The 14,440-nt window shown below is 35.8% G+C and overlaps 1 protein-coding gene across 20 annotated transcripts in view; it reads right to left on the minus strand.

Annotated features, from left to right (window-relative positions):
- The window catches only part of HMBOX1 (homeobox containing 1), a 185,702-nt gene that overhangs the window by 54,435 nt on the left and 116,827 nt on the right, over positions 1–14,440 (minus strand). For all 20 annotated transcript variants that reach the window (XM_082402815.1, XM_082402834.1, XM_082402833.1 and 17 more), the window contains one exon: positions 6,150–6,260. In XM_082402815.1, coding sequence (XP_082258941.1) covers positions 6,150–6,260 — 111 coding nt within the window. The remainder of the gene's footprint in view (positions 1–6,149; positions 6,261–14,440) is intronic.

Genomic DNA, 14,440 nt, shown 5'->3' on the forward strand with positions numbered 1-14,440 from the left:
AAGCCGCGTGGTTAAAAAAAAAAAAAAAAAAAAGCACAAGAAAAACTCTGGAAACACTACAACAAACAGATTTGTTCTAGAAACCTGTTCCTCTTGCTTTGGTTGAAACGGATGGAGAGCAATGAATAACCCAAGAATGGGTTCACAATTACGGAGGAACAATGTATATAAGAATTTAAATCCCTCTGAAATAAAATACAGGCATTCTGGATTGGTTAAAGAACCCACTATTTTCTTCCCTATAGGAAGCGTGTTACCTGTGTTCTCTACAGAAACGTTTTTTTCTCCACATTATATCTGGGCCCCCATTAAGACAAGATTTTGCAGATTTATCTAGCAGATCTAAACCCAGAGAAAACAAAACGAAACAAAACTCTTCCTAATTTGCTGATAGATTTTAACATTTTGGTAACTGTTCTCTTTGCATCTATAATCATTTTCTTGCTTATCAGGGTTACTTTTGGGTGAGCCTTTGCCAATCAGCAAATGAAAGAATGACTACAAGCATGTTATTACTGCTCCATTCATAGACACTAGCTTCTCCAAAAGTAATTTTTCATCTTCCTTCACGTCATACACATGATTTCCCTGAGGCTCTACTCCCTGCAACAGTGAAGGGAGGAGGCATATTCTGCTGTCCAAATTTACTTCATGTGCAAACTTTATTTGTTTAATTTAGAAATATGCAGAATCACCGCCATGAGCCAAGAGGAACTCATCAAACCCTGTCTGCTATAGTAATGTTTAAATTAGACAAGAGAGAGGACTGTTGAGCTTAATTTGATTAAATAAAGGGGCTCTTGATGTCAACCATGCTGAATTTAGTACTCACTACTTTTTAAAAATAGGCATTTTCTTGTAAATGTTTTCATAGGAAACAAAATAAAATGTACTTGATCAGTTTCCATCAGCCTATTTTATTCATAAACCTTGGCAGGCTTTAGGTTATGCTGGGAAATTCTGGTGATTGGTCTGTTTAGCAGAGAACTACACTGTATCTATAGGATTATCAGTAAAAATAACCTAAATATGCACTCTATTATTTTTCTTGCTGAGTCCACTAAAAGAGAGACTAAAAAAACCTATTCAAATGGATCCAGAGTGAAGAGGTTGAAAAAGAGAAGAACGTCAATCAACGTGTACAGAGAGAAATGCTCTGAGCCCAGGAATAAAGGCACAGAATGTACAAATATATTTTGTTTGTTTTCTAAATGCTTAAATTTAGAGGGAAAAAGAAGTACTTTTTCATCGTGTGAGTTTCCTTAATTCTGCATTTTTTCTCAGAATATATGCAAAGGGATGGTACCATTTACACTTCTTCCAATGAGCTACCTGTCCTGGACAGAGAAAAAATATGAAATAAAAGAACTATCAGTACAAATCACTGACATCTTATTTCTCTACCTAACTGCCTCTCAAAAGCAGGTCTAAACTATGTAAACCTAGGTTCTTCAGTTGTTTTATATCTTAAAAGCTATTAACAGGGTAGATGAATTTCTTTTTTGCCTCTCTCCCTCTTTGCCTCCCTCCCTCTCTTATTTTCATTACACTTTATATGTATTTTTGGAATATACAACACAAGTGCATGGAATAAAATTTAGAAAGACACAAAAAGTTTACATAGTTAACAGTGTCCCTGCCACTCCCATCCTCCCCTTCTCTCAGTTCCCCGCCACAGAGCTATTCTTATCAGTTCCTAATATACCCTTCCAGAGATGTTCCAAGTTTATATAATCATATACGTGTGTGTGTGTGTGTGTGTGTGTGTGTGTGTGTCTGTATGCCCCCTACATAAATGGCAATATACTATATCCATTGTTTTCTACCTTACTTTGTTCACTGAAGAATTTGATATTCCTACATATAAATTCAATTCATATAAAGCCACCTTTAAAAAAATAGCTACATAGCCTCCACAGTATTCCATTATACAGATATACCATAATTTATTTAACCACTACTCGACTGAGGGACATTTAGTTGGATTCCAATCACCTCTGCAATGACTGGCAAAGAAAATTCTGATGTATTATATAAAAGTGAATACTGACTAGACAGTGGATAAGGTATTCTTAGATGCTAATGTAATGTTAGTTCATCTTATCACACAATATTAATTTGGAACTATCATCATATAATAGTTCCAAAGTGTCCATGAAATAAGAAGAATAAATTCTTTAGCTAAAACCAAAGGTTATTTTAAACTCAATAAAATAAAACTGCATTTATCTAGAAAAAATTCTATACCATATTAGCTCTTTTAATAAAGGTGAAAGTGCAAAGAAAAACTTTTAAAAAATTAAATTTCAACTGGTAATATCCAATTACTGTTGATGTAACAAAAAGGACCAATTTGACAATTACAAACTTATCCCCTTCTTTTCAGCTAACTTTGAATTACATCCTACAGAAAACTAGAAACTAGACTACAAAGAACTGGACTAGGAAGCTAGAACGAACTCAGAACTAGAATGGATTTGATTCTCAAATAAAAAATAGGAAGTCCTTTTACAGGGGGACAGTTGGTAATGCAACTTCATAGAAAAGCAAATGCATATAATTAGGGGTACTTACTGTTAAAAGGAGGAGGCACTATATCCTTAAAGAAAAAACACCTGCTAATCAACAGGTGGATGAATGCTGTTAGTCCTTTCCCATTTTCCTGTTAAAACTGGATTCCAATAGTAGTATTCCACAGTCAGCAGTGTTGTCGGATCAGCTACAACAATGCTGACATGATAGTCCGCCTTCCTGTTTCTAATGAATTCATTTTCCTGGTATCCCAGTCCCTGTCTGAGATAGAAGTCCAGTCCTGAAATCCAGTGTGGGAATTTAGCTTTACCAGCTATGATTAGATTCCATGTCAGGCACTGATCTAAGTGCCAAATCCAAGAGACAAAAATCCCTTCTCTTATGGAGGCTGATTGCCTGGCACAGTTGACTTGTGTTTGTCTTTCAAATTCTTCATTGCTCTGCTGTATATATTTTGGAACATCTTAACAATCCCTCTGATATTCCCCCTGGTAGCCAATTGCTGGCATGTGACCAGGTTTATGAAGCCCCTGGGCACAGTTCCTTATTTACCTAGCCCAACTCTTGTTATCAATATCATAGCCTAAGCTGCTCTATTAAACAGACCAAGTGCCAAGTTTTTGTTCCTTTCCATCTGATTTGCTCTGCTGTGAGTCACGGGAGAAGTCAGCTCTTTGGGAAGACTGCTTAGAGCTCAGATGGAAGTGTTGCCTCAACATGAGTCTTTAGACTGCACTGTCCTATATGGTAGCCACTAGCCACATGTGGTTATTGAGCACTTGAAATATGGCTGATTGCAGATGGCATGTGCTTTAAGTGTAAAATACACATTGTATTTCAAAGAAAAAGAAGGAAAAGGAAAAAAAGAGAGAAAGAGAGAGAGAAAAAAGAAAGACAGAAAGAAAGGACTGAAGGAAGAGAGAGAAGGAAAGCTCTCATTAACTTTTTGAAGTGTTGATTAAAGGTTGAAGTGATAATACAAGCATAAACACTGATACATTATCAAAATCAATTTTAGCTATTTCTTTTTAAAATGTGGCTACTAGATAATTTAAATTACATATGTCATTTGCATTATATTTCTACTGAACTGTGCTGTTTTAGAACATTTAACTAATGGCAGCAACAACAGAGTCATTATTTTGAGAGGTTTGCCTGTATATCTAGATATCATTAGAAAAATATCTAAAAATGGAAGTTCCTCTTTGTAGCAAAACTTTGTAGAAAAACTGCCAGCTAGTAAATATTGAAGGAATGCTAGATTACATCATCACCACTTTGCAATCCCCCATCAGAATAACTGATTCAGGTGAGCATCATCAATGGACGCTAAGACCACTGGCAAAGCTTGTTGCAGAAAAGGCTATTCATCCAGCGGCAAAGTAATGCCCTATAGGTTATTTACAAGCTGCAAAAATAGGATCCGGTGGCCACCACTTTAACAAAGAATCAAACTTAGCAAATGAGCAGTGCTACAACCTGACACTACATGCCTCTTGACATGTGGTAACGTGAGGTAAACATTACCTACAAAGCATTTTGCCCCAATGTTTTATTGTGAAAAATTTCAAACATACAGCAACAATGAAAGAATTTTATAGTGAAAATCTGTACCCATACCATCTAATATTTTACTATACCTAGTTTATCACATATCCATCTCCCTATTCATTTTATCTTGATGTGTTTCAAAGTTAACTGCAGCCATTAGTAAATGTCCTCCCTTCATACAATCTATGAAGTACTCTTGCCAAAAAATATTTAACCTGAATCTAATCAAGCCTCTAATCCTAACTTCCAGTGTATGTGAAATACACAGGCTACAGAGGAACAAGTTAGTCGACACTAAGAGGATATAGAAAAGCCCAGAATGTGAGACATTCTGTAAGGTTAGATGGTTTAAAAAGTTTATGTCATGAAAGAAAAATTTTAAGTGACTAGTTTTAAGACTCTAAAGAGACATAACAACAAATTCCAATTTGTCAATCTAAATCACATACTATTTAATGAAAAAAAAAGCTGATAAATCAGGAGTACGGGATTAACAGATACAAACTACTATACATAAAATATATAAGCAACAAGGATTTACTGTATAGTTCAGGGAACTATATTCAATATCTTGTAATAACCTATAATGGAAAATAATCTGAAAAAGTATATATAATTGAATCACTTTGCTGTACAGCTGAAACTAACACAATATTGTATATCAACTATACTTCAATTAAAAATTTAATTAATTCTAAAAAAAAAGCTGCAAAAGACATTCTTGCAACAACTAAAGAAATGTGAATATGGACTGAATATTAGGTGTTATTATGGAATTATAATTAATTTTCTTAGATGTGATTCTAGGGGCTGTGGTTATGTAAGAGATTACCCTTTTTTCAGGAGACGAATGCTGAAGAGAGAAAGAGTATGTGTTTGTATACACACATACATACATTTTAAAATTTATTCATTTATTTATTTTATACGGATAAAGCAAATATAGCAAAATGTTAACAATTACTGTATCTCCGAAGAGGATAAATAGGTGTTAGCTGTGTTGGTCTTTTAACTTTTCTGTATATCTGAAATATAAAAAATGGGGGGCTGGGTAGATTAAAAAATTCATTGGGAAGAGATTGATACGTTCTGTTCTGTTTTGTCTGCCTGAGCCTTTCAAAGTGATCTTTGAAAAAAAAAAATCTAACCACAGATACACACACAGAAATATGTCTCTATAACATTATTTCCACCTCAGAGCCAATGCTATTATTAGCTAAGAGTCTTCAATACTCGATATTCAAATTGATAATTTAGTCTGTAAGCAAAGGCTTTAATGCTGTAGTACTACAGAAGATAGTTCAATCACAAGGTTAAACTTGAGGCTGATCTCACTGCCACCAGTCTGTGTAATGTGTAGATTGAGAGAGTCTATCAAAAACTTCAGATTTTACTTTATATACCTCCATTAAAAGCATCCTGCAATAGATCTTGCCTGTTCCTGGCAACTTCTGACACAAAGGTTTTTGTGATCTTTTTAAAGATTTCAGTCTGTTTTCCAACCTACTGCTGCCCCCAAAGTCAACAGGGCAGCTTTACCCTAAAGTCCAAAGACACATTCATTACCCAGAATTAGAATTAGAAAGAGAAAATCTTTAGCAGAAATCATTGGATATGGTATAGCATGAACAAAATAAAAGCATTAAATTTATATTACTAACTAAAACAAGATTTACAAATACACATATAAAACTAGGTATGGAATCTTACATGTATCAATACCTATAGTTGAGGGGAAAAAAATTGGCTACTGACAATCATGACTTTTCTTTCAAATTATGGTTAGAAATGTCATATAACCTGGAAAACAAAGAGGCACCCTGGAGGAAGCAGTGAAAATGACTAGATAATATTAGACACTAAGCTAAAAATTGGTACAATCAGGGCTTAGATTTTACAGTTAAGAGTGTTCTTTGGCATAAAGGAACAACAGTAATGAAACTACCTTGGGGAAGACAAACCAAGGAACAATATGGAGTGGAATGGAATCCAATTATGGAGTCAATAAAGTAATTAATTATATTTGTCTCATTTCAGATGCAATAAAAAAAGGAAAAAATATTTACCAGGGTTTGTCTTTTCAAGCTGATACCATCGGTAAAACGCTCTTTTCTTCTGTTCACTCAGGTCTGATCCCTGCTGCAACAGCCAGTGAGAGATCCGGCTCTGACTGATACCTGTGGAGAAAGAGAAACAGCTGCTGTGGATACTGCAATTACAGGGAAGTTAATGAGGGATCTGTTAGTTCTAGGTTATTGGGTACTTTATTCTCTGTTAATTCTGTAAGGAAGCTGCAACTTGAGCAAGGCTTTTAATATTGGGCTTCCTTGTAAAAGCTGACTGCAAGGATATATTCAGAAATGATCTATAAGAGGTCAAAGCATTTTATTTACCAAGACTTAAAAATCGTCTCTAAATTAATCTCTAAACCAGGTCCATGAATGTGAGATAAATGAAGAGCTATCTAAATAACAGTTGTCAGAAGTTGATTAAGTTTGTGCTCCTTCAACCACCAGCACCACCTCCACCCCGATCCTGGTTTAGAACATTAGAACTTTTACCAGATATTTGGAAGAAAAAAAATCAAGCCAGCACATTTTGCTACTCATTATTGATACTGATAAAAAGATTTAGGGGCTGGGAAAGGAGAGGTCATTGAAAATACTCTCTTCAATAAGATTTCTGGATTATTTGTTAATTCATTCAGGCTAACTCATTTGTTAATTCATTTTCAGGCTCATTAGTATAGATAACTAACAGTTGGAAGACTTTTAGAGTTATGCTACAATAGGACCTCTTAAGAAATCTCAAGAGGTAAAGATGTTCTTCTAACAGACTTAACAAAACACTGAATACAATACAAAGCAGTAGTTTTCAGCTATCACTAACAAGTTCTTGAAAGCGATAAATAAGAAATTGAAAGACCTCCACATGGAAGGTAAAAAAGCATGTCTAAAACTTACTAGAGTATGAGAATAACATGCTCCTTCTGGTCATTATAGCTATTCCAAAATGAATAATTCAACATACAACTGGCAAAAGCAAAGAATAATAGGAAATATAAAACTGTCTTATACGCCCTTAAGGCACTTTCCAAAAGACCATTCAGCTACCATAGAGGGTTAACAGTATCTAAACTCTCCCAAGGAATTACTTATGGTAACTGGATAGTACTGAATACCACCTGTGCCAGCACCTGTTTAAAGCTGTAACTCACAACAGGAAGAGTGGTTATCATGAAGTAATCACACCCCCTAACATAAGAAGAAGCAGGAGGTCGGGTGATCACATTTAACTCATTAAAAGCAAGCCCCTAGCTTCTGTACTTTTAAAAACCTACGTTAAAAGAAAATTTGAGGAAATGGGGGAGGGCAGTTTTGTTAAAAGAAAAGTTGGGCTGAGAAGCATGGTTCTCTGATTGGAAACACCTTTCACTTTCAAAGGGTGAAATTCAAAGAGTTTTTCCAAAACCGAAGAGATTATATTCTCAAATCATTCACACGGCAGTTTTCAATGGATTGAAAATCTATGTGATGCAGGTGCTGGCAGCTATCACTGTATGCTTGTTCTAAGAGAACACAAATTATTCAGTATAATTAAATTGGCCATGTTTAGCAATGCTTTCACCACAAGTCTAGTTTCAGATGTTATACTATTTTTCACATGACTTTCTGTTTTCTTTTGGCGGCGTTGCGGTGCGCGGGCTTCTCATTGCGGTGGCTTCTCTTGCTGCAGAGCACGGGCTCTAGGCGCGCGGGCCTCAGTAGTTGTGGCTCGCGGAATCTAGAGCACAGGCTCAGTAGTTGTGGCGCACGGGCTTAGTTGCTTTGTGGCATGTGGTATCTTCCTGGACCAGGGCTCAAACCTGTGTCCCCTGCATTGGCAGGTGGATTATTAACCACTGTGCCACCAGGAAGCCCTCACATGACTTTTTAACAAGAGTGAAGAAATCAACCATTTACCACCAGGAAATCAAAACTGATTTTCATGTCCACAAAATGAAACCATTTTACATGGATTCTTACATTGGTATCATACTACTCAAAAACAGAGGGAATTTGAGGAAAATCTGTTAAGAAAAAGAAACGAATATATCAGTTCTGTTACCTACAGTATTAAATCTTCCTCAAACAGTCAGATCACACATAGAACAAACCACAGAGTCTACTAGATATTAGAGGTGTCCAGGTTCTGGCTGTGCTATAGTGGGGCAAGAGGGCAAAAGCCCAGCAAAAGGAGAGTAAATTATGGTATATTCATATAGTAAGATACTGCACAGACTAATGTTCTAAAACAGCCATCAAAAACAAACAATAGAAAACCAAAACCAAACAAAAAGCCATCAACTCCAAGTGTTGGCAGGGCACTGAGTATATGAAACTCTCATATTGCTGATGGAAGGGTAAAGTGTCAGGGCCCCTTTGGGAAACAACTGGGCAATATCTACTAAAGCTGAACATATGCATACCATATGATCTAGCAATTTCTTTCCTTGGTATACAGCCCACAGAAATGTGTACATACTCAAAAGAATATGTTCAAAAAACTCATACCGGAAGGCTTATATGAGCATTATCTGTCATAGTCCCCAGTTTGAAACAACTCAAATACCCATCAACAGGAAAATGCATAAATTGTGGTATTTATGTATTCTACTACAGACTGCTACAACAAATAGAAAAAGGGTAAACTACTGCTATATGCAGTCACATGGATAAATCTCACAAAAATAATGTTGGCCAAAAATAGTCACACATACAGGTAAAAAAGCCACGCACAATACTGTAAGATTCAACTTACATAAAGTTTAAAAACAGACACAATTAGATATATGTATATGGATGACAATCAGAATAGTGGTTATCTGTCATTAGGAGGGAGGAGATTAATTACTGGAAGTAGGATGAGAAAGGCCCATGGAGTGACCAGCACTGTTCTTGATCTTGATCTGGATGGTGGTTACATGTGTGTCTTCACTTTGTAAAAGTCATTAAACTGGACACTTTTCTCTGTCTATGTTGTATTTCAATGAAGTTTTCCCAAAAAAGTTTTAAAAATTCTATGAGGTGTTAAAAAAAACCACAAATGGATATGTATCAATATGGAAAGATCCCCATGATATAAATGAAAAAGTATATAGTTTAATGAATACATATATTTTTACATAATCTATGTTGTTTTGTACAGTAACAAAAGCTCATATATAGCCAAAGATACATAATACAAATTTAGTGGCAGACTCTCCCTCTATTGTACACCTCTATATCATTTTCTTAATCTGTATACAAATATTTATTAATTTATTTTATTTTAGCCTTTCCCTATAAACACTACACACTTTATTGGCTGCTTTATAAACACTGTAATTAAGTTAAACAAAACAGAAGTGCGAAAAGAAGTTAATTTCAGCCTTCCCTCGCCAATTCCACTCTGGGGTAAGCAGTGTTAACTGTTAATATATGTTGTTCCACAATTTTCTCTATGTGTAATTATTAATTTTATAAAACAAAGGGAGAGAAGGTAATAAAGAATATCCTCCTGTCTAGTCTTTTGTGAGAGGAGGAAACAAATAAGGAACTTCTTCCCTGTAAACTTAATATCAGTTTTCATAAGAAAACAAATTAATAAAGCAAGCAGTTTTTCCAAAAAAGGCACTATAAAAATTAAATATGTACAATAATACATTTTACAATGATATTTCTTCGTTAGCAACTTGCTGATAGGTAGGATTCCTTTAACTTATCCTTCTGGGGCCGGTCCATGTCTTTGGAACTTCAATTGAGCTAGGTGTCAAAAGGCCCTGCAGCTTCTCTTTACTGTCAGCTTTGGTACTCTTCCTTCAGAGAAAATTTTCCTAACTCCCTTTACCTCCCACTGGTGAAAACAATGTCATTCTCCACAAGTTTTAGCTCCTCAAAAGCTCTTTTCTACCTTTCACAGGGCAGAAGAAAAGAAAAATTTACATATAACCTTCATACACTGAGAGACTAAAACTAACCCCTGATTAATTTCTTTCCAATAAGAAAGTGATCACATTGTGTTCAAAGGATGAAAAAGCCTTTTTGCCAGTCTCATTCACATTCTTCTCTGAGCTTCAGCTCCATCCTTCCAGTTCCTCAAATGCCACGCTCCCTTCCACCAGAGGGCTCTCCACCACAACCCATTCTTGTCAAAGTCCCTAGTACTACAGATTTAAATGTTTCTTCTTCCTCCAACTTCCTTTGGCACGTGACACTACTGACCACTCACATCATCTTCATCCTTGGAATGCTGGATACAACTCTCTAACGCAACTTTTCAGTCAACTTCAGGGATTGCTTTGTTATCTCCTTACATGTTAGTGCCCCAAGATTCCATGTTGAAGCATCTTCTTTCATTCTACACACTCTTCCTTCGATCATCTCAACTATCAACAATCAGGGTTTAAAATATCTAAATACCAATGACTTCCAGAACACCAGACTGTTCTTTCAAACCATCTGCTAGACAGCTTCATGAGAATTTCCCACAGGTCTTCAACATAGTAAACTTGATTCATTATCCTCTTCCTTTAAATCTGTTCTTCCTCCTGTGACCCCCATCTCAATTTTATGTTCCATTCTACTCCTTCCCCCAACTCTCATATGCTTACTAAATCCAATCCCTTTCTCTTCCAAAATTTCTCTTCGTCTCTCCAATCCTCATTCCAGCAGCATGGAATCTCAGCCTCTCTTGCCTAGATAATTGAAATAACTTTGAAGAAAAGAACAAGTCATCTAAGATCCACAAAGTACAAAATCCTCATGATCAGATCCTTTTTAATTAGAAGATCACTTCACAGATGAAAATGTGAAATGTGCTTCTTCAATTTTCTACTTGAGAGCTGCAGTCATCTCTGCAATTCACCTTCCACAGTGTGAGAGATATGTCTCAAAAATTTTAAGTTATAACACATGCATCCATTCTCCATAAAAATAACTCACAAATGCAGAGAAAAAAGCCCTTCCTCCATCTCTAACCCTTCTCTCATTCCCTAGAGGTATCCCTGTTTATTTGGTGTGAATTCTTCCAAACTCTTTACGATGCATTTAATACACAAACATGTACATATATACATCTAGGTTTTTTTTTTTTAAACACACATTTGGAATTATCCTATACATAATAAGTAGCAATGTTTCTCATATAATGTCTTGGAATTTTCTCACGTACCGCATTGTGAACCTTCATCATTCTAATGGCTACATGGTATTTTATATCAGGAATATACCATAATCCACTTAAACATTTACCTGTTATTAGACATTTCAACTGTTGCGAACATTTTACTATTGTAAATGATGCAATGAACACTCTTTGCTTATCTCTGTGTATATAAATAAATATCTTAGGGCCAATTCACAGGAATGGACTTTGATTCGTAGCATATGAGTGGCATTTAAGTTTGTGATAGACACTATCAAATTGTCCCCTAAAGAAGATTGTACCCAATTTTATATTCTAACCAACAGTGATGAGAATTTTTCCCTACATCCTCACCATTGCTGCTTATAAAATTTATTTTTAAAGTCTGACTTTCTTTTTGTAAACATTAACACATGCTCATTATAAAAAGAATTCTAAGCAATTGAGAGGAAAGTAGAAAAATTAAGAGGAAAGCTAATAAAAAAAATGCATCCAAATTCTTACCACTTATAAATAACTACACTTATTACAAGATCGCTCCAAGCATATGTGGACATAGAATAGGCAGAAATAATTACTAAAATGAGATAATACTACATGCTGAATTTTAAAATGTAAAAACACCAAATTTAGTTTGATTTGATTTTAACACAAGAAAAAAAAATTTAAATAAACTAGAGAGAAGGATCTACTCAAATTTAGTAAATGCTTCTATAGGGGAAATGAGGTTCCTAAGAGTGCAATAAAGCAAGAAAAAAGGATCATACAAAAACACTGGGAGGTTGGAAGCATTGTTTTTTAATTTGTGGGCAGTATCTAATGGCTCCTGGCTAAAAAAGCTAAGGAAATTAGCAGACTGTGATAGTTACTCTCCAGGATGATTCCTAATCATCCTCTTGGTCTTTCTACCTTTGTGTAATCCCCTCCAACACTGCTTCAGGGTTGGTCTGTGCAAACAACAGAATACGGCAGAATATGGTGACTTCTCAGGATAGGTCATGAAAAGTTTCTGCTTTGCTCTCTCTTAATAGTTGGTTCTGCGGAAAGCTAGCTGCCATGTTGTGAGACCACTCAATTAGACCTATGGAGAAATCCATGTGGCAAAGAACTGAAGCATTCTACTAACAGCTATGCAAATGAGGCATCTTGGAAGTGAGTCCCCTAGCCTTAGTTAAGCCTGCTGATGACTGTAGCCTCCTGAGACACCCTGAATCAGAATGACCTGTCTAAGCTGCTTCTAGATTCTTGACCTATAAAAACTAAGTGAGAAAAAAAAAAAAAAAAAACTAAGTGAGAGAATAAAAATTTAGGTTGTTTCAAGTTGCTAAGGTCAATGTAATCTCTTATGCAGCAATAAATAACTAATACACATACATATACTATACTTTCCCCATTTCCCTTCCCAGCCTGTACACCCAGCTCCTGATATTTGGAAGATATTTTTGCATAGTCAACATTTACATTCTGTCCTGGACTCATAATTCCCATAGTTGTTTACTCATAGTTGTAGATTTAAATGAATTCAGGATTTACCATACAGTTTCTCAGTTCTTCCATTCCTAAGCTCTGTATTTTTGTTTTTGTTTTTAACTGAGGCATATTTTACATACAGTGAGCACACTGCTCTTAAGTGTATAGTTCAATGAGTTTTGACATATGTATACACATGTGACCATCACTCAAACCAAGATATAGATTATTTCCATGTTCCCTAAAAGATTCCCCTTGTCCTCTTTTCACTTAATGCTTAAATTTTATATTTTAAACTTAATTTTTGGTTAGTAAGATTTCTTCATCAAGCAATTTTTACCAGTACAGGTTTATTGATGCTGCATTCCCCAGTGCTTGTATGCCTGTATGTTTGTCTCCCCTGTTTATACTTTAAGGACAACACTACAGGGGAATTTTTTTTGGGCTTAGACGTTCCTTTAAAATCTGTTAAATTGGCGTGATGTCAGTGGGTGGCAGAGTAAGGTCTTCTGAAAAGTTAGTCCCCCAAAAACGCAATGATAGCAAAAGCTGCTCTACCATAAAAGCACTGGCAAAAGTTGTCAAAATCAACTTTTTCAGAACTCTGGAAATTAACCAAAGGTGTGCAACAATCCAAAGAGTATTTATTCAAAAAAAAAAAAAAAAAGCTAAATTTTAGTAAGACCAGCTATATGACATTTTAACTTGAACTATACTCATTCCCATCATCCCAGCATTGCAGTAGACTATATTCTTACAATCACAGTGAAAACCAAGAATGGTCTATTAGCCACTGGAGAGGGAAAGACAGGTTTGGAGTTCCCCCAAAACACCATTCTAAGAGAACTGTCATTATTTGACCTGTTTGGCAACCCCCTGGAAACTCCCATTTGCAAAGCTCATTCTTATTTGACCTTATCCAGACCTCATTCAGTGTGAATAGCCTTTTCCCTCGGAGGGGAGAAGGAAGGGAAGTGGTTTGCAGAAAACAATCAGTGGCAATCATTTAATATTGCAGGTGCCTGAGGTGATGATGATAACAGTTGAGGCAAACAAGGAACTGAACAAAATATTTAAAAAGCTGAGGAATTCTTAAGATGTCAATGAGGATCTTTGAAAAGCTCTGATATAATTCTGGGAATTTAGAAGGCCAGGTGCATGCACAGGGCTGTGCACATGCCTAGGTCTATGTGCATGACCAGGGCAATGTGCATCACAGGAAAGAACTATGAAGGCCCTAAGCTCTCGCCTCTGGCTGACTTTGAGACATGGTGCAAAGAGAAAGTGAAGGGTAAGGTAGAATTATAAACTGCCTGCCTGAGCATTAAAGGCATGCCTCAATATATGTACAGAGCTCCTCAGCAAAGCTGGGAAATTTATTGGTTCCAGGCATTTAAGGAAATCTCTGTCCAATAATTAGCTGACTACTAAGCTAACAAGGAAGAGACTTCAGCAGCCACACACCACAAAGAATCTGACTTTACAGGATTAGTCCAGGGAAAGTCACTAAACAAAAAGCAACAAAAACAAACAGCAACAACAACAAATCAAGGGGTGGAGAGGAATCTGATTTCAAGAGCTTCCACATTATATTATTTAAACTGTCTAGTTTAAAACAAAACAAAACAAAACTTATGAACCATGAAAGGAAACAGTAAAGCATGACATGAATAGTAAAAGAAGCAGTCAATAAGAAACGCCTTTGAAGAAACCCAGATGTTAG

The sequence above is a fragment of the Balaenoptera borealis genome (assembly GCF_965194805.1).
Source record: "Balaenoptera borealis genome assembly, chromosome: 8".
Taxonomy (NCBI): Eukaryota; Metazoa; Chordata; class Mammalia; order Artiodactyla; family Balaenopteridae; genus Balaenoptera; species Balaenoptera borealis.